At 39.2% G+C, this 23,462-nt stretch overlaps 1 protein-coding gene across 2 annotated transcripts; it reads right to left on the reverse strand.

The window, feature by feature from the left end:
• Window positions 1-15,456: 15,456 nt before the first annotated feature.
• Window positions 15,457-23,152, reverse strand: LOC137006648 (uncharacterized). 2 transcript variants are annotated; one of them, XR_010892525.1, is made up of 2 exons: window positions 15,994-23,152; window positions 15,457-15,701 (listed from the first exon to the last, which is right to left on the reverse strand). XR_010892525.1 is itself a non-coding variant. In XM_067367580.1 (2 exons), exon 2 carries the CDS (start codon window positions 22,382-22,384, stop codon window positions 16,223-16,225), a length of 6,162 nt encoding a protein of 2,053 aa, XP_067223681.1. In that variant the 5' UTR covers window positions 22,385-22,587; window positions 22,880-23,152; the 3' UTR covers window positions 15,457-16,222. The 2 variants fall into 2 exon arrangements, 1 of the variants encoding a protein (XP_067223681.1); XM_067367580.1 differs by having other exon boundaries at window positions 15,457-22,587; window positions 22,880-23,152.
• Between the last annotated feature and the right edge of the window lie 310 nt (window positions 23,153-23,462).

A 23,462-nucleotide genomic window follows, 5' to 3' on the forward strand; every position in this document is an offset into this window, starting at 1 on the left:
AGCCGGACACCAAAGAACTGTCAAACTGGAAGTAGTAACACACTGAATGTTTGTGAGTTTTGTGCTTTGTGCATATGTTTATAATGGCGGTAAAAATAACTACAATTCTTAGCGAATAATCAGAATACTGAAAATTGCATGTAAGAGGTTTGTTCTTGTCACGCTTAATTAATTGCATGCTGCAATTAATGCCGCCTTCACGTTGTAAATTGGACATGAACGCCTTCTCAAAACGTATTTACTACTGGGAAACTCTTAGTTCCCGAGTTGGGCAGGCCATAAACTTTAAACATGGCGGAGATGTGAACAATTGCTGCTGTGACTGACTGGTGTTCCGATACCGATACCGATAACGATAACCGATAATTCTTTATTTTTGAAAGCCGATAACCGATATATAGGCAGATAAATCTAAATCCAAATTTTTCTATAATTTTTGAGAGCCTGATTACAAAAACAAAAGTCTCTCCATGAAAAGCCATCCTCCAAATACACAATTATATCATTCTCATTATAATATTATGTAGCGACAGACTTGTGCTGTACTTAACTGTATTTCCTTTTTGAAGTGATTTCAAGAAATGCAAAACCATCACGGTGAGCAATGTGCATCTGAAGTGTCTCAGCTAAAGGAAATAATCCATCATTTATCGCCGGCTTTAATATATCCGCCAAATTTTCTTATCAGGCCAATAACGATAACATTAAAAATGAACATATATCAGCCGATACCGATATGGTGGCCGATATATCCCTAGTTTTTTTCACAACAGCTATATTTACATAATATGAATAACCATTTGATGCATATTGTATGTTTTATACACAGCAAAATTAGCATGTATTTGACCGAAATTCCAGAATTGTCACCAAGCTACCTAGATAGGGTGGTAAAACTATGGTCGCCGTGATTTTGCCAAGCAAGATATGTTCCTGGATGAACGTATATTTTGTTGATCCTGGAACAAATTTAGTCTTAACCCTATTCCTACCCCTAAACCTAATCCTACCCATAACTTATCCCTAAAATCCGAGGGGAAAGATGTAGAAGCACCTAACCCAGGTTGCAAGCCTAAACTTGACATAAATGGAAAAGTTGTCCCTCAAATCTGATTGGTTGATTTGGAATGTTGTTCCAGGAACATGTTGTACTTTGTGAAATCACATTCACCGTAAAACTATACAGCAGGATGTATGATTGACAACTATTGGGTTATGGTGCTGAAATAACATTTCTCCAAGAAACATGCAAGTATGAACCTGGCGTTCTTCATGATTCCTTCCAACAACAAATCACTTGAACGTGACAAACTCGTAATTACGATGTGGGAAGTAGGATACCATGTGAAGGCAGCATAAGTCCTTATTCTGATCACATTATTGGTGCACATGTAAACATATTCACTAGCAATGTTTTCATCCAAAGTTGTGAGTTTAACTTGTGTGCAAAATTGGAATATTGCATAAAATTTTTGCGAATTAAGCAGCGTTTGTGATCAAGTGAACAAAATAGTCACTTCCTGGGAAATTGGTGAAAAATATCAGTAATAAAATTATAAGTTTCTTCAATCAGGCTCTTTTCTCCTCCATCATAAATGAGTTGGACGAAACACAATAAACGCTGTCATGTGATCTTGCGTTCGGATGCTGGTGTTTGGGAACACAATTGTGTGAGACGGTTCTGGAGGAATGAAACCAAATCATTCTGATGACAGACTTTGACGTTTCAGAACCACCAAACCAACATTTGAGATGTTGCGATGCCATTGGTTAGTCCAGTTATCCAATCACAGCCTCTGCTGAGGCAAAGTCACATGAGGTTTTGAGGGATTTATTCGATAAATGTGTTTTCATCGTTGCATGGAAATTTGGCATATTGCTATACCAACAGCACACACAAATATTGGGTAAAACAGCCCATTTTTGTTAAAACAAAACGTGTTGCATTAAGGTGGTGATTTTGCATAGGAAGAAACAAATTTTCTTTGTAAAATGCTAAATTGTTTGACACACTGAGAATCTGTGAGGTGATTTTCCCAGTAAAAATGTTCAACTCTGTTTATATTTGATTTAAATCTGTCAAAACATCTTCTGCCTAATATGATGAAATGCACTTAAAGTGGGTAATTTATCTTGTTTTTAAACAAATGTTCTCTTGATCTCATGGCTTTTTGGATGTAGAAACAGGAAGCCTCCCGTCTCTGAACACGGGTCACGGTTCCTGACGCGTATCTCTCACGTGCAGCTCGTGAAGTAAAGCAGACAGATAAGATGGCGTTGGCTTAAGTGACAATGATGTAATTGTACTACTGCTTTGAGAAGAACCATATGTCTGTAGGGTCCTGTGAATTTCTTGCTCTCTCATACTCGTAAATCAAAACCAGAGGAGGGAGTTGGAGAACGTGACTGTAGGGAACCGCGAGCGATCCGCCGTCCCCAGACTCGCGGCGTGATGCGTATCTTTACAGGATTAGCGACTGTGGGAGGTCATGGTTGGCGGGAGACCAGATGTGGATTCGTTGTTGCAGTTCTTTTTAAAGCAAGTGTCAAATAAGTGAGCGAGTGAGAAAATCTTTGTCTTTAATGGTACTTGATGACAAACGTATGAACACTTTGCTCACTTCACATTGTTTGGCACGTGCAAAAATATTCACATTTTGCATTTTCTGTGAAGTTATGCAAATAAACTTGAAGTGTATTAAGTGCATACGGTATGGGCAGCTTGCATGTTTTGGAAGGCACTACGAATGCTGAAAGGTATATAAAGGATTTAGAGCAACATATGCTCCCCTCCAGACGACATCTATTTCAGGGAAGGCCTTGTGTATTTCAGCAGGACGATGCAAAACCACATTCTGCAGCTGTTACAACAAGAGTCCGGGTGCTGAATTGACCTGCCTGCAGTCCAGATCTTTCACCTGTTGAGAACATTTGGTGCATCATTACACAAAAAAATAGGTCAAAGACGACCACAAACTCTTCAGCAGCTGGAAACCAATATCAGGCAAGAATGGGACCAAATTCCAACACCAAAGCTCCAGAAACTCATAACCTCGATGCCCAGACGTCTTCAAACTGTTTTGAAAATAAGAGGAGATACTACACCATGGTAAACATGCCCCCGTCCCAACTATTCTGAGACCTTTAGCAGGCATCACATTTGACATGAGCTCATTTTGTGCATACAATTGTAATATTTCTCAGTTTGAACATTTATGTTATCCATGTTCTATTGTGAATAAAATATTGGCTCATGTGATTTGAAAGTCTTTCAGTTTTCATTTTATTCAATTTTCAAAAAATGTCCCAACTTTTCCAGAATTCGGGTTGTACTTTTCTTGAAAATATTGTTTTTTGTCTAGGGAATCTGGGTGATGCTGACTACAGCGCTCCATACACTGTAAAAAAAAATCCCAGTAAAATTTACGGTAAAAAAACGGCAGCTGTGGTTGCCCGAACTTTACCGTAAAAAATACAGTAGCAACGTAAAAAAAAAAATCAGTTAAATTTACGGTAAAATAACGTATTTCATTAACTGATATAATGTTAATTTACCAACCTAATGAAGTACTAATATCTGTTTTGTACCTTTATAATACACTGACAGTCACCAAACACAGTGGTGATGAGAGTCACATGATTAATCAAAGATCAACACAAGCTGAGAACATACAACACTAACGTATAGACGGTGCACACAGTGTCATTCACACACACACACTAAACACCATCACCGTAACATGCATGAAATTTTAAAAATGCAATAAACATTAATTTAACAACATTAGATATAACATAAAACCCTAATGTACATAACTGATTAGAAAAAAATGAGAAAAAAAGAGTTATTTCAACAAAAATATATCAAATGTGAAGTGTCACGCAGGGAATTGTGGGAATGTCAACTTACGGTTTTTCACTTTAAATTTTACAATGAATTGTTATTTTACCGTAAAATTACATTTAATGTAACGTTAGATCTATTACAGTTATTCACCGTATATAGTATGGAAACTTTCTATAAACCAATTGACAGTTTTTCACCGCAGCATTTTTACAGTCTTTTACTGTTAAAATCACAGTCATTTTTTACAGTGTAGTTCTTGTCTTTTTAGTTTAGAAAAACCCTAAAACCATGTTAGACTTTAGTGTGGTCTCTCTTCAACACAGATCTGGAGCAAAATTCCTGATTATCCCAGCATTTCTCTGCAAATAAACAAGAGCAAGTATTTTAACATCCAAAAAAACTGCATGCATCAACCAGAATTTTAGTCCAAAATATGTCCATCTGAATTGCATCTGTATTTTTATTGGAATTGAATATCTCCTGTCTCTGTGTCAGACCACACACAGTACCCTAAAAGATGCAGTTTCAGAGCTAATGTTTTGTCTCCTGTAGCCTGTTTGAGTCTTTTGAGTCCCAGAGGTCTCATCTGATCTCTCTTTATATTTATTCTGTGTTTCTCTCTGTACAAAATGTCACCAGTGCAAGAGTCCCTCCTAAACGCAGTTTATGAACATGAACAGAAACTCTTGAGCTACACAAGCTCTTATTTCCTGTTCTGAAAAGTGTCAGAACGCTATTGATAAAACAATAAGTATGTTTAGGTGCACCAAAAGCATCACTCTTCAGGAATCAGAATGTTGGACTGATACCAGGCGGAACAACATCCTAAATAATGTTAATGGCCAATAAATCATGTTAATCTGTGGTAAATGAGAGTGTGTTTGTTGACAAGTAGAAGATGATGACTTCACTTCCAGGAAGATGTGTAGTTCACCCGAGAGGAGGATCTGTATTTGACAGAAAGAGATGATGTTGAGGTCAGCTCTGAAGGAGGTTTCACCCATCGCTCATATTTATTAGTATGTTCTCCATCCTGATGAAGTGCACTAGGAAGAGGAATGTGTTTAAATCGCACGAAGCAAACACACACACACACACAGATCCACGATCACCTTTATTTATAAGTCTGTGTTCACCAATGAAATCCACTATATTCCTGCTTCTGTCAGTTCTTGAATTTGAGGAAGCAGATTTGTTTAATGAAGTCATATGACTTCCGTAAGTGTAGTTTTCAATAATACTTTTAATTTCTTTGTGTGAATTTGTGTCCATAAACATCAGAATATCTCTCTTTTTTCACTTTTGAAGGGTGCAAATCATTTTGGAGCTGACATTTATCATCTCAGTTACAATATTGTGTGATTGTTTATATCATCGCAAAGTGCATAACTGTATTATATCCAACTTTATCTGCATGCATGCAGTAAAAGCAATATATACACTCTAAAAAAAATGGTGCTATAAAATCACTGTGATTTTAACAGTAAAAGACTGTAAAAATGCTGCTTTGAAAAACTGTTAATTGGTTTACAGATAGTTTCCGTACTATATACAGTGAATAACTGTAATAGATCTAACGGTACATTTACGGTAAAATACGTTATTTTACCGTAAATTTAACAGATTTTTTTTACGTTGCTACTGTATTTTTTACAGTAAAGTTCTGGCAACCACAGCTGCCGTTTTTTTTACTGTAAATTTTACTGGGATATTTTTTAACAGCGTACTAAAAGTGGTTCTTTGGCTCGTAATCATAGGGGAACCACTTTAAGTGCTGTATAGCACCAAATCTTGGTGCTTCAATGGTTCTTCACCGGTTCTTTGGGATGACTGAGGTGCTGTATATCACCACTACTGTATACAGAACCTGTTATGCCCCTTTATGGTTCTTCAGCGGTTCTTCAGTGGTTATTTGGGGTGGTTAAAGGTTTAGTCCACTTTTAAATACATTTTTCCTGATAATTTACTCACCCTCATGTCATCCAAGATGTCTTTCTTTCTTCAGTTGAAAAGAAATGAAGGATTTTGATGAAAATCTACGAAAGTCCTACGCCTTCTCTATTATACTTACGGGAAAAAAACTAAACTGGCGCCGCGTTCGTTCTGTAAGTAGAATAGGGAAGGCGTAGGACATGCAGCGTAAGCGTTTTGAAGAATGCAGATTTGCGGAAGTTTGTTCAAGGTGATAATTTGTGTTTATAAAGCATATACAGTTGTATTTGTTCGAAAATGAGCAATGGTTTCTCTAGATGAGACTCTTATTCCTCGTCTGGTATCGTTTAAAGCTCTTTGAAGCTGCACTGAAACTGTAATTTTGACCTTCAGCCGTTTGGAGTCCATTGAAGTCCACTATAAGGAGAATAATCCTGGAATGTTTTCATCAAAAACCTTCATTTCTTTTCGACTGACGAAAGAAAGACATGAACATCTTGGATGACATGGGGGTGAGTAAATTATCAGGAAAAGTTTATTTCAAAGTGGACTAATCCTTTAAGGTGCTATACAGCACCACTGCCGTACAAAGAACCTGTTAAGCCCCTTTAAAGGTTCTTGACGAGCCAAAGAACCACTGTCGGTGCTGTTTAGCACCATTTTTGTTGAAGAAATAAAATTCGATATTGCACCTCTTATGGGTTCTACCATTTGACAAAGGTGCTATACAACTCCTTTAAAGATATGGTGCTACATAGCAGCAAAAGTGGCTCCCCATGATTTTGTGTGTGTGTTTGTGTCTCTGTGTGTTTTGTGTGCATGTTTTTGTGATATCAGGACACAAATGTGTATAATGACATGGGTATGACATAGGTATTACATGGAGAGGTGACTTATGAGGACATTACCCATGTCCCCACTTTTCAAAAGGCTTATAAATCACACAGAATGAGTTTTTGTGATGGGTAGGTTTAGGGGTATGGGTTGGTGTAGGGCGATAGAAAATACAGTTTGTACAGTATAAAAACCGTTACGCCTATGGAATGTCCCTACAATTCACAAAAACAAACCTATGTGTGTGTGTGTGTGTGTGTGTGTCAGGTTCGTTTCCTCTGAGGAGGCAAGGGAGGCAGTGCCTCCTCAAAAAAACTGGATGAGAAAATAATCGATATTACAAAAAAACAATGCAAATGTAGCAAAATTGGACACTAAAAAGTGTAAAAGTTGTTTTTCTAAAGAAACACTGTCAAACAGCGACACCCGCAGGTGAAGTCTCTGCGCCTTCCTTCAGCTCATAGAAACAAAGCAGAGCCCTCAAGCGTGCGGTGGGTTTAGTGGGGGGTAATTGAGAATGAATGGGGGGAAAGTCACGTGAGAGGAGGCAGTGCCTCCGCCGCGCTATGATTGGATATGATCGGTTACGATTGGATACGATTGGTTCGTGCAATAAATCCCGCCTCTTGTTTTCATGCATGTTCGTTGATGGCGTTTATGGGAAGGCTAATTAAAAAGTAGGTAAACAACCGCCACTTAGATATCACGTCAAAATCAAACTCGAAAAGGCCTGAAAACATGATGACTGCAGGGGTTTTAGTGAGCGATCGCCAATCAGCGTATTGAAATTAAAGATTCATCTTTGTGTTAAAAAGAAAAGCTGAATATATACATAATATATATTTAGTTTATATTTAGCCTTTAGTTATTATAAATGTAAAAATGTGTAAAAACACTAGATGAAATTTTTAATAAAAAGAACATTACATAGTGTAAAAATACAAAATAGATTTGTATTTGGTCTCTCTTTTTATGTAACATTAACTTTTTATTTTTTATTTTAAAACACCACCGCACACCACTGATGTGTGTGTGTGTGTGTGCACAGGTTTATCTATACTTGTGAGAACCAAATGTCCTTCCTCACTTATATAGTGAAATATTAAGACAACAGAATAGTAATGGCATGTTTAACTGGTCCTCGCTATAAAAAGGTTTATAAATCAGCCAAAACATGTTTATTTTAATCGAGTGCGTCGCATGTTTCTGTGATGGCCAGGTTTAGAGGTAGAGGTTGGATTAGGCCATAGGAAATACCATTAACCTGATGTAAAATCAATGCAATGTCCTCACTAATATAATGAAACAAACAAGTGTGTGTGTGTGTGTGTTGTCTGCTGAAGTGCTGTTCTGTTGCTCAATCTCAGTTTGCAGTAACTCTTGGTCTCCTCGACACTAGTGTTCTCACTAACGCCCATCGCCGCGGCTCCATGCGCTCAGTCACGTATCCCTCCAGCCCTCGAGGGAAACCTCCGGACCTCCATGTTGCTAAAACTGTATATATCTTGGCAGTAAACCCAAACAGCAAAGCACTATGGGCGACTGACTGCATGTGTGTGTTTTGGAGAAGCAGATCTCACAGGTGTCAGTATGAGGACGTACTGTAACTCAAACTCTTTTCCCTCTCAGTATTCCCAACTCCAGCTCATTATCCCGCGGTGATGAAGCGTATGGGGAATCCCAGTGGCCGAGGCTTTGACCTTTGAACTGGGACTGTTTGATTTGGCTCTGATTTGTGACGGGTTGCCTTGAGCAACAGCCTGTTTTCCTGATGCTTGTGTAGGATGTGTAAGAAAATTAGACATTCAAGAGACGAGAATAGAAATAGAAACTAAAATAAAGCTTTCAAAAGAAGGTTTTCACAGCGATGCCATAGAACAGCATATCAGAGGGATCATGTGACACTGAAGACTGGAGTAATGATGCTGAAAATTCAGCTTTGATCACAGGAATAAATTACACTTTACTATATATTCACAGTTATTTTAATTTGTAATAATATTTTAATATACTTTTTCCTTATTTTTCATCATATAAAAGCCTTGGTGAGCAGAAGAGACCTCTTTTAAAAATATCAAAAATTACCGGCATCAAACTTTTGAACGGCTGTGCACCTACAGTCCAGTTTTGTTGTGGTTCAGTGGGAAAATTGTCTTGAAAATTGGCTCGTTAGATGATTGTTGATCTACTCACTTGTTTAGATAACCAGACAGAAACTCTTAACTCTGTTTTAGCTGACATACATTGTGCAACACAACAAATTGTGCCCTAAACTTTTGTACACCAGATGGAGAATGCAATACAATTTTATTTATATAGCACATTTAAAAACAACTGGTATTACAATAATCTATAAAAGCATGCATAATCGTCTCAAAGTTCTTAGCAGACAAAAAGGGCTTAACCTTGGCCAAAAGACGAAGATGGTAAAAACTACAGCACTTGTCTTGTCAAATGCTGGTAGGGACCTCAGGTGATAAAATAATGTACATTTCAATAATGTACTTAAAATGCTCTATTTTCGTGCACTAATTTTGTACTTAACATACATAAAATTCTTTATTCTTTATTTAAAAAATATATTTAGTTACCACTATGGGTTCAAATGTACTATAAGTGGTATCTAAATACATTTTTTAAATACAGAGATAGTATATTAAAAGCACATTTTAGTTCATATTTCATGGTGTCTCAAAATAGTACACTTAGATGTTCTTCAGATGATCTTAAGTAGTACTAAAGAAGAATTTTTAGTATATTAAGCATAAAATTAGTGCATGAAAATAGAGCACTTCAAGTACATTATAGAAATGTACTTTTTTTCACCTGGGACTACAACAAGCTTCTTCCTAGGTTAGTGACATCACTAAGCCTAAAATTGACATAAACCCCGCCCCCGAGAACACACAACAAAGGTGGTTAGGCCATGTTGTTGCAGTATAGTACATAACACAAATGCAATAGCATATCATAAAAGCAAGATGACAAAATGACAAGTTAACCCTTAAATGCATACCTCGGGTCTTTAGTGACCCGGGACTTCATTCACTACCCTCCTCTTCGTTCATTTTTTAAAGTTAGACATCAACCTTCTTGGTATTCCTCAATCAATTCATTATAAAGAATATAACAAGAATAAAATTATAAAAGAATGCTTATTTTTGCATTAATTTTTTGTAAAAATTGTATAGGGTCTCAAACGACCCGAGGTGTGTATGAATGTACGTATATTTTTTCTGCACAACAATAATTTAATCTTAAATGATGGAATAAGTGCAATTCACCTTTAATTCCACTAGGTGGCAATGTCTGATACACAATGCTGAAGTGACGACTCATTCAGACAGAAAACAAAATAATAATAACAACATGAAATGGCTCAGCGATTTACTGCAGAGTAAGTACTGAACGCAATCAAATATGACTGTAACTGTTACTGGATGAATCTGGTGAAGCTGTTAGCGATCGAAACATTGATTTTGAACATTTTGAAAATTATGTAGTTTTTAGAATACGTTTAAGATTGCGAATGGGCTCATATTCGTGACCTCAAACATAAAACTAGCCCATTATTTGCTGAATTTACTGGGAAATGAGCTCTGACGAGGACAGTGATGATGGCATAAAACATCTGCTCAAACTGAGTCCTTTCAAGTTCCAAAAGGGAACAAAATACAATTTATTTTATTCTTCTGTAATTGTTTCTCTAATATCAGAGGAGTTTTATATTATCGCGACAGGTAGAGATCCTTCCATGTTAGATATAGATCCGGGTCGATAAAGACCCGAATATGTAAGAATGATTGGCGAAACAGTCATGCATTTAAGGGTTAATTAAACTAAACTATACCTGATCTTCATGCAGCATATATTCTCTGGTGCTGTAATCATCTTACAACAGTTCCCATATGAGTGATTTATAGATTATCTAAACAGAATATGCTAATCAATGACTTTAAGAAATCCCGCCCTCTTCTTAGGAGCAGCAGCTCATTTGCATTTAAAGGGACACACACAAAAACAGAGCGATTTTGCTCACACTCAAAACAAATTTAATATGCTCTGTGGGGTATTTTGAGCTGAAACTTTACAGACACACTCTGGCTTATATTACATCTTCTAAAAATTTAATTTTATGAACCTTTAAAGGCAGGTATATTTGTGAGTCATCAGCATACAGATGAAAATATACCTCATATCTAGATAGAACACTCTAAAAACTGTTGAGTTAAATATGGACAGGGATTGGGTTGTTTTCACCCAGCCATTTTTTTCAACCAATTTTGGATTTATTTTTTTAGCCAGCAAAATAGTAATATAGTAAAAGGCATGTTTTTGCTCACCCCCAAATAGGGGCAAATTTGTGGGGTATTATAAGCTGAAACCTGATCAGACCAGAGACGTATAATACATAATAGGTGCCCTTTAACCCAACCTGCTGGGTTTGTCCATATTTAACCCAACTTAGGTTGTTTTTAACCCAGCATTTTTAGAGAACCCAAAGGGAGCATATAAAGATTAAACATAACCGGGCCTAAAATAGAGCCCTGAGGAACACCAGAGCCCGATTGCACTGTTGCCTCGTTATATGAATATTTCATATGATCTACAGTATATCAGATATAATTCTGGCTGTCATCTATAATATTTTAATTCCTTTCAAATTGGCCTATATATGGCAAAATCCATTTCAGATGTTACTTTTACCTGTAACGTGTGCTTGAAAAAAGAGAATGTTGAATTGAACTCAATTCTTATTGGTGGCAGGTTCACTGAATTCATGTGATACTTCAATTTAACAGCAGAACTGCTGAAATTACAGTTCAAATCAGATATTCTTGTTCTACTTAAGGTTTAAATGTCCATATGAGACAGAGACGAATGTTTTAAGGTGAATTAATGTGCCAAAATCTCTCCCAAAAACATTGGAACTTTATCATCCTTTATTTTCAAATAAAATGAGATTAAGTAAAGGCTTTTCAAAATGCATCATTAGCTATTCTTCCATCCACCAATTTTTATGTGCATTTTGGAATATCGCATTTTTAAAAAACACTGGATCGAAACACCAAGATGTGCATAAAAATCAATTGAGGTGGAAAAACATTTACCGAATAAATCCCTCAAAACCTCATGTGACTTTGCCTCAGCAGAGGCTGTGATTGGAAAACTGGACAAACCATTGGACCAATCACATCGCAGCATCTCAAATGTTAGTTCGGTGGTTCTGAAACGTCTGAGTCAAAGTCTGTCATCAGAATGATTTGGTTTAATTTCTCCAGAAGCGTCTCACACGATTGTGTTCCCAAACACCAGCATCCGAACGCAAGATCACATGACAGCGTTTATTATGTTTCGTCTGACGCTCTGAGACAAACTCATTTATGATGGAGGAAAAAAGAGCCCGATTGAAGAATCTTACAGTTTATTACTGATATTTTGCTCCAGAAAGTGAGGATTTTATTCTCTTGAACACATGGGATGGAAACTGTGCTTTCTTCACAAATATTTTATGTGCAATTTTGTGCACAATTTATTTGAATTATTCATTCATTAATTTCCAATGGTACTTTCTAAGGAGAAGACCAACAGTCTCATATGAGTCACGTTTAAATAAAACCCCAAAATTGTCATAAAATGTTTTATTGTGAAATTATCTATTAAGCATATGCACTAAACCTGAGCAATATTCCCAGTTATTATGTGGATGGATGATCATATCCAGGATAGTTCATTGTAATTTCTCCAAGGGAACGAGGTCACACTGGAGGGCAAAGACACAATGTGGCGGCTTAAAGAGCGGCTGCTGTTGAGTAATCGGTGCATGAGCCGATCTCCACTGACGCAGGCCGTCAGATCAGGACGTTTCTCCTGTGGTTTGACTCACTCGGATTGTTTTAACAGCTGCTCAATGAGAGCGAGTCTGTGATCCAGAGAGGTTCTGCGTAAGTACCAGTGACCCTTTCTACACAAACATACAGAGACTGCGCCGGTACGGACACATGTCAACCACAGCCATCAGGCACTAAATCTAATCATTATTCTGTACTGCCTCCTGTACTGGTAAAACTACTACAAGGAGAAAGACAAATGTTAATAAAAAAAAATGTACTATCACAGCTAACAAAAATATGTCGCATTAGGTTATAAAAAGGTTGTCATTTGAAAACATTTTTTTAAAATATTTAAAAACATTCTTGCTTGTGGGAACATTCCATTTTATCATTCTTCAAACATTCTGGAAATGTTACTTTTGAATGTTTTGAACATTCTGAAACTAGTAACATTTAAAAAATGTTAGACAAACATTTCAGACAAAACATTACATGAATGATGTATAAATGTTTTTGTGCTAATGTTTGGAGAACATGATTAAAGGGGTGTAATGTTTCTGTTTGATCATAAACAACATCTGCAAAGTTACGACGCTCAAAGTTCAATGCAAAGAGAGATATTTTCTTTTACAGAAATCACTTTTTAAGGACTACAAATAGCTTGTAGGGACTACAACGAGCTTCTTCCCAGGTTAGTGACATCATTAACCCTTAAATTTACATAAACCCCACCCCTGAGAACACCCAACAAAGGGGGCGGGGCCATGTTGGGCTGCTTTAGAGAAGAGGAAGAGTTGTTGTAGTCGAGTGTTGTTGTCATGCCGTCATTTTACGGCAAACGAGGGTCAATTCAACACAAAAGATGAACATGACGGCACATGCTAGTGGATGAGTTGAATCAACTCCACAGCAACTACATCAATTTATCCACTAACCATTCAGAAACGTCTAAAAGTTGTAACTTCTTCCTGAGTCTCTCCATCAGTGTCGACTCCGGTTTGAACAATGTAAGGCTGAACACTTTCCTCATTTTGGCTGCGTGAGATTCTCCAGCTTTGTTGTTGTTGAGCTGTTAAAGCTCCGCCCTCTTCTGGAAAGGGGGCGGGGAGCAGCAGCTCATTTGCATTTAAAGGGACACACACAAAAACGGCGTGTTTTTGCTCACAGCCAAATTGGGGCAAATTTGACAAGCTATAATAAATGATCTGTGGGGGATTTTGAGCTGAAACTTCAGACACACATTTTGGAGACACCAGAGACTTATATCACATCTTGTAAAAGGTGCATTATAGGTCCACTTTAAAGACCAGATAACTTTGAACAGACTTTATATTAATGTTACTGGAAGAATGTTTGTTCATAACTTTGAGAGAACCTTGCCACAATGTTAACAAGAGTTCTAATTCCCTGTTGACTGGGATGGCAACCAAAAATAACATGATTTAACATGAGTCTCCTTCAAACAGTACATGATATACATAACATGTATGCATATGCGTCATATAAATCTCTAAATCATTTGTATATGCTTAAAATGTAACGTTATACATAATCATACTCAAAATGTCAGAGATGTACCAATGTATCGGCGGCCAATTTTTGATTAATTTAAAACCATTGCATTTCAGCTATATCATGACACTGGGTAAAATAATAGATGTTGTTTATAAGAAATATTATATGATAGCAAAACATCATCTGAAGGTTGTCATGTTCTCTTATTTGTATATTTTGTTTTGGTGCCTCTCTTATAATGTTGTCCTGTTGAATGTTAAACAGATCCAATCCATATTCGATGAAAATGATTTGATGATGCAGCAATAAACTAGTTATATATCTTAATGAACATTGCTAATTTTAAACATTATCAAAACAGTAATCTATTTTAATGGCAAAACTTCAAATATCTGAGCAAGTGACAAATATCGGTATCAGAATCGGCCAGTATTTGTTGATACCGATATATCGGCCAAAAAATTCCTAGTTCAGGGTTTCCTGAGCGCATAACTTACAACTAATGATTATATCCTTACCTGTAAATGTTGGAAAGTCAACATGCTTTTATATACGTTCAGAAAGAGTTTTTTGTGGACAATTGCTGCATCAAAACAGCTGATTTAAGAACAAATTAACTCTAAATGAATGCAGTTAATTGTCCAGTTCTGTGATGTAGCCTGCACTCCATCAACCGTGTACATTTCCCAGTAAATGTGCCATGCACACAGCACGTTTTCATCTGGCACTATAGAACAAGAACAACGTTCACCGCAACAAAACACAGTGTAGCTATTGCCAGCGTTCCCGGGAGCTTTCAGAGAGCGAGCCGACACTGTTTATTTATACTGGCAGCATGACCGCGCACTACCTAGGGGGTGGAGTACCGCTGTGGCCCGTAGACCTCACCCCCCAGAAACCCATTTGGATGGAGACTTGATGGGGCCTTGACTGTTGGGGAGTCAGCCAGAGTGCAGGCCTCTTTTAATGGTCTCTCACCACGGAGGCACATTCCCAGCTCGGAGAATTGGAGCAGACACGCCGGCTCCTGTCTTAGCAGCTTTCACTCCGTGTGGCGGGTTTGATATGAAGGAGAGCGTCTCATTAGCTCGTCTCAGCCACCTGCCCTCATCACGAGCTTCACATCCAAACCACAACTCAATGAAATCAGATCAGATGTGATTAATACAAAACAACCCCTCGTCATCAAGGGAATGACCTAATACTGGAATTGATTGGTGAAGTTCCAGGGTAAAATTGCATGGTTTAATGGAATTCTGACTAAAAATAGACACAAATAAGTTTGTATTGTAGATATGTATGAGTACTGAGCTATAAAATGAATGCAGACATTAATAGCTCAAATCATTTAATGAGATCTCTGATCTCTTCAGTATTTTGGCAAACAGTTCAATAACAGCTAGTCTTCTGTAGAGATTTATAGCGGAATTGAACTTGTTTCATAACTGATGAACTTAACACATTAACAACTGAATTGATGTGAATAATGAAACGATTGTCTTTTTAGAGCTGCTTTACAGCAGAATTTGAATTGATCTAATGTTTGATGACATTTGCACCATTGATTCTGTTATTTTCCTGTTTATTTCTGTAGGCTGCTTTAAAACAATCTGTATAAAATGTCAAGTCCTGCTCTTGTTCAACTTCCAAAGGACACAAGGACAACTCAAATTTCCACTCAAACACTTTTAATTTTCTTTTTGGCTTTGTCAGTTGATTTAGTAAATTAGGTTGTAAACCTTTAAAGACAGAGAAATAAATGTTACCATTTTAACTAAACATTTTAAATAAACAGTTTCATATGTTTTAGTAAAGTTTTAACATTAAACTTGTATAAAATACAAAAGAATAGTACATTTACATTTTTCTTTTCCAAACTCAAAATGAAGTTTAGCACAAACTCATTTAAACACAAAATCAATTAAGTCAATGCTGCAAAGTGTTTAACCAATCTACAGAGCAGTTAAACATATTTGAACATATTAAGCAGCATTTTAAACATCATGAAATTAAATAAAACATTTCACCAACCATTGGCGTCTTTGGACTGAATCTTTGAGTGAACTTGGAGTGTCTTCTCTCTGAAGTTCCTTTGTTTAAATGAATGAGAACCTCCATGTTTTTACAGGTGCTCTCAATCAGTGTCAGCCAGTTTGCTGCTGCTGGTGCACTCTGGGAAGTGTAGTTTTTTGAAACCCATTCCTGAGATTTAGCTCAACACCTCCCACTTGAGCTCCTGGTTTTTCAAAATCCAGAGAGGTCACACAAGCCCTTGGTCCTTTGCTTGTTCTTCAATGGGAAGTAGAATAACAAGCCGTCTGACATCTCTATGAAGAATTGCGGCTGGAATTTTGGTTTGAAGCCTCTTGGTTCTTTCACTATTTGCTCTTGTGGGCCCTTCTTTGCCATTTGCCTTTGTGATGTGAACAGGATAGCTGGGAAAAGTCTTCACAAGCACATCTCTTACGATGCCTTTGCTGTCAGCATTGACACTGACCACTCTAGCCAACTTGTACTGTCCTCTCAGGGCATTTTGGTCAGCCAACCAGACCACATCTCCAACCGCAACATTTCGCTCTTTCGTGTGCCATTTGCTTCTTATGAATAGATTTGGTCCAGCCAATTGGCTCCACTTCTTCCAGAAATTGCTTACCTCTGCTTGAATATGTTTAAGTCTTTTGTAAGGGTAGCCATCGAACTGGAAATCTCCAGGGTCTCCCTTTGGATTGGCACGTCCTAAAAGCAGAGAATTCGGGGTGATGTACTCTACACAGTCTTCTCTGCTTTGAGTTCTTGCATCGATGGGTCTCTCATTTGCAAGGTTGGCTACCATGAAGAGAAAAGTTTGGAATTCTCCCCATGTGAAAACTCCATCTCCACCAAGGTTGCTCAATGCCCGCTTCACTACTTTGACAGCTGCCTCTGCTGCTCCATTCCTATGGGGAGAGTCTGCAGGGTGGATCTTCCACGACCATTCCGTACCATGCTTGGCAGCTGTGTCTTCAAGTTCAGATTTGTTTAGTCGGTCAAGAAATTTGTGAAGCTTCTCTAGAGCAGGTTTGGCTCCCACAAAGTTAGTGCCAGGGTCTGACCAGAGTTTCCTGGGGTGTCCTCTCAGTGAAGTGAACCTTTGATAGGCTAGCAGGAATCCTTCAGATGACATGTCACTCACCACTTCAGTGTGTATGGCCCGGGAAGCCATGCAGCAGAAGACTATTCCCCATACTCTGAGTCTAGTTCTCTTCTTGACCTCATCTTTCACTTCATAAGGGCCGAACAGGTCCATGGTGGTGAATTCAAAAGGTGCAGCTGGGGCTGTTCGCTCTAGAGGCAGGTCAGCCATGATTTGTTGACACTGTTTTGCTTTGTTTTTCCTGCAAATCACACAGCTATCAACCATTTTCTTGGCAAGTCTCCGGCCTTTTATTACCCAGGCTTTCTTCCTCATCCGGAGAAGAGTTCCTGCCACTCCCTCGTGGTTTACTTTGTGGGATTCTTGTGCCAGCAATGTAGACACCCATGCTTCAAATGGTAAAACTGGCACTGCTGTTTTATCTTCGTTGAAGGTCTGAATTCTGCCTCCACAAACTAGAAGTCCCGACTTCACATCTTTGTATACTACCAGTCTGCTTAGAGTTGTGTCTGAAAAAGTTGTTCCTTCTTGAGCTGCGAGGAAGAGGTCTTTGAGTGCCTCTTCATGTTCTTTGACAGTCAGCACAGCTTGCTTGGGTGATGTTACCTCCCACTTTGACTGTTTAGGGGCCCGGTGCTTCCTCTTCAGCCATTGCTTGGCAGCTAGACAAACCCAGGCAATGACTCTCACCAGTTTGGACAGGCTACTGAATCTTCGTACTTCCACAAGATCCTTAACCCAGCCAGTGGGCTTACTTCTTAGAGGAAGAGTTGGGTTTACTACAGGTTTTTCCTCTTGAGTTTCACTCTTTGGACTTTCCTTAGTGGCTTGTAGTACTTCTTTTTGCTGACCCCTTCTTGCTTGAGCTCTTGTTAATGCACCTGAGAATGCCTTCCTCTGGAGCTTGTTTACACTCTCCCTGGCATTAGCTGCAACCTCTCCAGCTGATTTTATAGGCCACTCCTTCACTGGCCACTTAAGGAACTCTGGTCCATTTTGCCATGTGGAATTCTCCTTCAAATCTTCAGGAGCGCCCCCTCTTGTTATGATGTCAGCTATATTTAGATCTCCACTAATCCACCACCAGTCTTGCACTGGTCCAGCCTTCTGGATTTCACCCACTCTATTTGCAAAGAAGGTTTTGTACCCATAACTGACTCTTTGAATGGCTCCCAAGACCGTTTGACTGTCGAGTAGATGGAACCATCTCTCAATCTTCATTCGAGCATGCTTTTCCACATACTTTCTGATCCTGGCTGCAAAGACAGCACCACAGATCTCAGCTTTTACAGCTTCTCCCTTCTGATCCAGGGGTGTCAGCTTGGCTTTTGATTCAACGAATCGAACTTCAGTGCCTTGACTTGTCTTCCATCTTAAGTACATCATAGCTCCAAAGGTTTTGTCACTTCCATCAGAGAATGTAATGCCCCAAGGTTTCCCTACCCAGCCAGCTGGTGTGAGACTCCTGTGGAATTTCACCTGCCCAAGCTGCACATATTCTTCAAACAGCTGTATGGCTTCTTCTCTGAGCCTTTCTGAGAGAGGTTGGTCCCAGGTTTCTTGGGTTAGTTTCCCACCCCCTCCCTCTTGGAATGCTTTTCTAACAAGTATTGCTCCCTTCTGTTTGGCAGGTGTAACTAAACCAATTGGGTCGTACAGTCCAGCTACTTGACTTAAGAGAGCTCTCCTAGTCAGTGGATTAGGTGTCTCAGTTCTCACCTCCTCCTTGAGAAGATCTTTTCCAACTCTCATCTTCTTCTTTCTTTTGGAAAAGTTAACTGAGGTTAACATATAGAGCTTGTCTTCATCCACTTGGTAGCCGATGCCCAAGGCTTTGTTGTCTTCGTCCCTCATTTGATTTGGAAGAATTAAGGTGGTTTTACCTTTCTTTGTTAGAACCTCCGCCTCCATTCCTTGCCTCCCACTTTGCCCTGACCGGACCCATGGCTTGAGAAAGAAACCTCCAGCTTTCAAGATCTCTTCAACATTTGCTGTGATTTTTTCAAGTCTATCCAGGTCATTTTGGGAGGTTAAGAGGTCATCCACATAACTGTCCTCTTCAATGACTTTGCGCTCATCCTCCAAATGAATAAAGTTGGGCAGCCGTGCTGTTTCCCTCATAGCCAACTGAGCAATGCAACCAGCAGGTCTGTCCCCAATGTTGACTCTGGTAATTGCATATTCACTTATCTCTTCATCTGGGCTGTCCCTCCAGAGAAACCTGTGAAGATGCATCTCACGCTCCTCCAGCCATACAGAGTTGTACATCTTTTTGATGTCTCCTAGAGATGCATGCATCCCTTCTCTGAACCTCAACAGGACAGCTCTGATAGGGTTGAGAACGTCTGGTCCCTTCAGAAGAAGATCATTCATACTCACACCTCTGTATTTCTGGCTACTATTCCATACAATACGAACTGGTGTTGTCACCGAATGAGGGTTTGGCGCCACCAGGTGGCTTACGTACCACACTGGTCCGTTCCACTTGTCCATGATTTTGTTGGTGAGTTTTATGGCTGCGCCTCGTTCGACCATTTCATGGATCTGGGTAGCATATGCGACTTTCCAATCTGGCTCTCTGCTTAGTTGCTTTTCCATCCTTAAGAAACAAGCCTGGACTGCACCTTTGTTGTTTGGGAGAGAGGTTGGATTTACTGTCCAAGGATACTTTGCATCCCAATGTGGAGCTGGTGTGTGATCATCCCCCTTCTTGTAGGTGAGGCCTCCTTTAATGATCTCAAGCTCCCTCTCCTCTGCCAGGGTCATTTCTTTTCCTCCTGGTGGACAGTTTCCACATTTGCATCCTCCGCATCTTGGCTCACATGCAGCTCCGATGCTGTCCCAGTGCCACCACTCAAGGAACTCACGGTTACTAGCAGCTGTAATTTTGGCCTGAGCCACATCCTCCTGCTGTAGCTGTGCAGCTGTGTCAGTTGTTAGACCTGTAATTTCTTGATATTTGACAGCTGCTGTCCTCATGGAGCGAGCAAAGTGTGTTTTGGACTCATATGCTGCAACCTCCACTTCTTCAAACAACTCAGGATGTGCTCCACCCACTGTCTTCCCCAAAGGACCCTCCCACAAGACGAGGTCTCCGATGATTTTTACCCTCTGGGGAGCGAGTCTTCCCTCTCGGTGGCTAATGAGAAGTTCAACCTCTTCTGGTCTTTCCAATTCTTTAAGTTTGACTTCTGGGAAGAATTTTCTCAACTTCTCAGGTTCAATTACTTGATGCACTCTGGCGATTTCATCCAAGCCGTAGCAGACCATTTCATGAGCCCTCTCTGTTCCTTTAGGAGTCTTGACTCTGACCTTGAGGAGATACCTTTGTGTGTTCACCTCCATGGTCATTCCACCAACCCCATGCACAACTAAAGTTATCTTCTCATTTCTTAACTTCAGTCTTTCAGCAGCCTTATGGGTAATGTAGTTTGTGTCTGAAGCAAGGTCAATTAAAGTCCCAATCTTCTGCCCTGCGTTTGCAGTGACTTGCATCAACATCATGATGACAGGAAGTTCAGAGAGCCCATTTCTCTGCAGTAGCTCAGACTGGCCTGAAGCATCGAGTGTCACTGCGGTTTTGTTGGTGTTGGTGAAAGCCTTTCTGCATCGATCTGCCATTTCTGGGGAAAGTTCAGACAAGAACTCCTCTTGTTCCTCTGTTAGTTTGCTTTCACATTTGCTGTCTTTTCCACTCTTTCTCTCTTCCCCTCTTTTGACTTCTTTTGGGCAGAGGAAAAAATGGTGGTCTGGGGCACCACCTTCCCTTTTACAATCTTTATTTCTGCATAGGAAAGTGTCTCTGCAGTATCCATCTCCATCATGGCATACAAGACATTTTCTGCATGCTCCCAGATTTCTCAATACAGCTTTCTTTTCAGGTAGCTTAAGTCTTTTGAACTTTCTACAGAAAAAGATTTTGTTGTTGTGCCCACTATCACCACAGACACCACATACCTCATCAAGCTCTTCTTTCTTAGTAGTTTTTGTTGAGGCAATCTTTCTGTCATATTTCTTGTCTAAACGATCTGGTTTCTCCATCTTCTCCACAGTTCTGAGCTGTTCGAGTCTCTCTAGTATTTCTTCTTGACTTTTAAGGAACTTCAAGAGCATGTCAAAGTGGTTATCTGATGTGACATTGTTTCTAGGTTCAACCATGAACATCAACCAGTCTCTTTTAATAAAGTCAGGCAACTTGCTTTCAATGGATTTAATTACCAGTGGGTTCTTTATGGCTCCAGAGTTTCCTAATTCCGTGAGATCTGCTAGGGCCTTCTCCACTGACTGTATGACGTCAATGACCTTTCTTGGCTGGTTCCCCTTCACATGTGGCATCTTCTCCAGCTCTTCAAGGATTTCCACAGTGATGGTTGACTTGTTGCCATATCTGTTCTCCAGGACTCTGAACATGTCATTGGCAGTGGTGTATGTTGAAAGTCTAAGGTCTTTTGAGATTTTGACATCCACACTCTCCAAGAGTTGAATTTTCTTAACTTCAGTTGATCCGGATGGTTCTCCCTGCTTTTGCAGGCTTTCCCAGTCTTTCCTCCATCTGTGATATTCTCTCTTGCTCCCATTGAAGATAGGTAGAGTGGTTGGCTTGATTCTCACTATTGGTGTGGATGCTGCTGGTTGGGGTAGTACTTTCACTCCTGTGCCTTGCTCATTGATCGTCCGTGCAGTGGCAAATTCAGCTCTCCTTAATTCAAGCCTGTAGTAGGATGCTCTTACGTCTTTGACTCTTCCATCTAATTCATCCTTTAATTCCACAGGGATCCATCTCTCCCATGTTGACATTGCTGAGATAGCCTCTTTTATTCTCTTTTCCAAGAGGGTGAGGTGCACTTCATAGCCCTCCAAATTGGCACTTTCCACATGTACATCAGCCGCTCTATCATTGGCTTTTTCTGCTTCTAGGATTGCCACAAGAAGTTCACTTTTTCCATACCTCGACCACAGGTTTGTTTGAACAATGTCCCTTATCTCTGCCAACTTTGTTTCTCCTTCTTTTACAGATCTATCAATGTCGGCCTCTTGCTGTTCGTCAAGACCTGCTTCTTTATCCTCAGTCTTGATGTCAGCCTCCAGTCCAATCCTGTAGTCATCATTGGCATCGAGCATCTTTCTGAAACAGTTTGAAAGCTTGGTGAATTCCTCCCTTAATTCCACTTGAAGCATGCTGCTTGCTCCTCTTGAAATGAAGTTAGCTTGTCTGGTGAAGTTGCTTTTTGCAGTGGTCCTCTCCTTTTTGAGCTGCTGGACCGACTTCCCCAGGACATCTTCCGCCATCTTGACTTCCTCTGCGTCAACAGCTTATTTCTGGATCTGAAGCCGTTTATCCTCAGGGCCAGGCCGCTCCGCGTGGTTTACAACTGTCAAGTCCTGCTCTTGTTCAACTTCCAAAGGACACAAGGACAACTCAAATTTCCACTCAAACACTTTTAATTTTCTTTTTGGCTTTGTCAGTTGATTTAGTAAATTAGGTTGTAAACCTTTAAAGACAGAGAAATAAATGTTACCATTTTAACTAAACATTTTAAATAAACAGTTTCATATGTTTTAGTAAAGTTTTAACATTAAACTTGTATAAAATACAAAAGAATAGTACATTTACATTTTTCTTTTCCAAACTCAAAATGAAGTTTAGCACAAACTCATTTAAACACAAAATCAATTAAGTCAATGCTGCAAAGTGTTTAACCAATCTACAGAGCAGTTAAACATATTTGAACATATTAAGCAGCATTTTAAACATCATGAAATTAAATAAAACATTTCACCAACCATTGGCGTCTTTGGACTGAATCTTTGAGTGAACTTGGAGTGTCTTCTCTCTGAAGTTCCTTTGTTTAAATGAATGAGAACCTCCATGTTTTTACAGGTGCTCTCAATCAGTGTCAGCCAGTTTGCTGCTGCTGGTGCACTCTGGGAAGTGTAGTTTTTTGAAACCCATTCCTGAGATTTAGCTCAACAGTGCCGCCCATTTTTTCAGCGGCGTTGGTTCCGGAAGTATTTTTTTCCATTAATTTCTCCCATGGGGATTTCAAAAAGCCATGAACCGAACCAAGCAGCTACAAGGAGAATCATACACTCTAAAAATGCTGGGTTAAACAGCCCAGGTTGGGTTGAAAATGGACAAACCCAGCGATTGGGTTGTTTTAACCCAGGGGTTGGGTTAAATGTTTGCCCAACCTGCTGAGTAGTTTTATTTAACTCAACTATTGTTGAAAAATTATTGTATTGCTCGCTTAAAATGAACCCAAAGTTATTTATTAATATGTTTAATGAATAAAAATTAAACAATAAACATGTACTAAATGCTTATTAATAAATGTTCACCTTTGATTATTGTTGTCTGATTTTTAAT

Source organism: Chanodichthys erythropterus, chromosome 18 (assembly GCF_024489055.1).
Source record: "Chanodichthys erythropterus isolate Z2021 chromosome 18, ASM2448905v1, whole genome shotgun sequence".
Classification (NCBI taxonomy): Eukaryota; Metazoa; Chordata; class Actinopteri; order Cypriniformes; family Xenocyprididae; genus Chanodichthys; species Chanodichthys erythropterus.

Coding starts and splice junctions, on each gene's coding strand:
- LOC137006648 (XM_067367580.1), bottom strand. CDS start 22,384: ATGGCGGAAGATGTCCTGGGGAAGTCGGTCCAGCAGCTCAAAAAGGAG.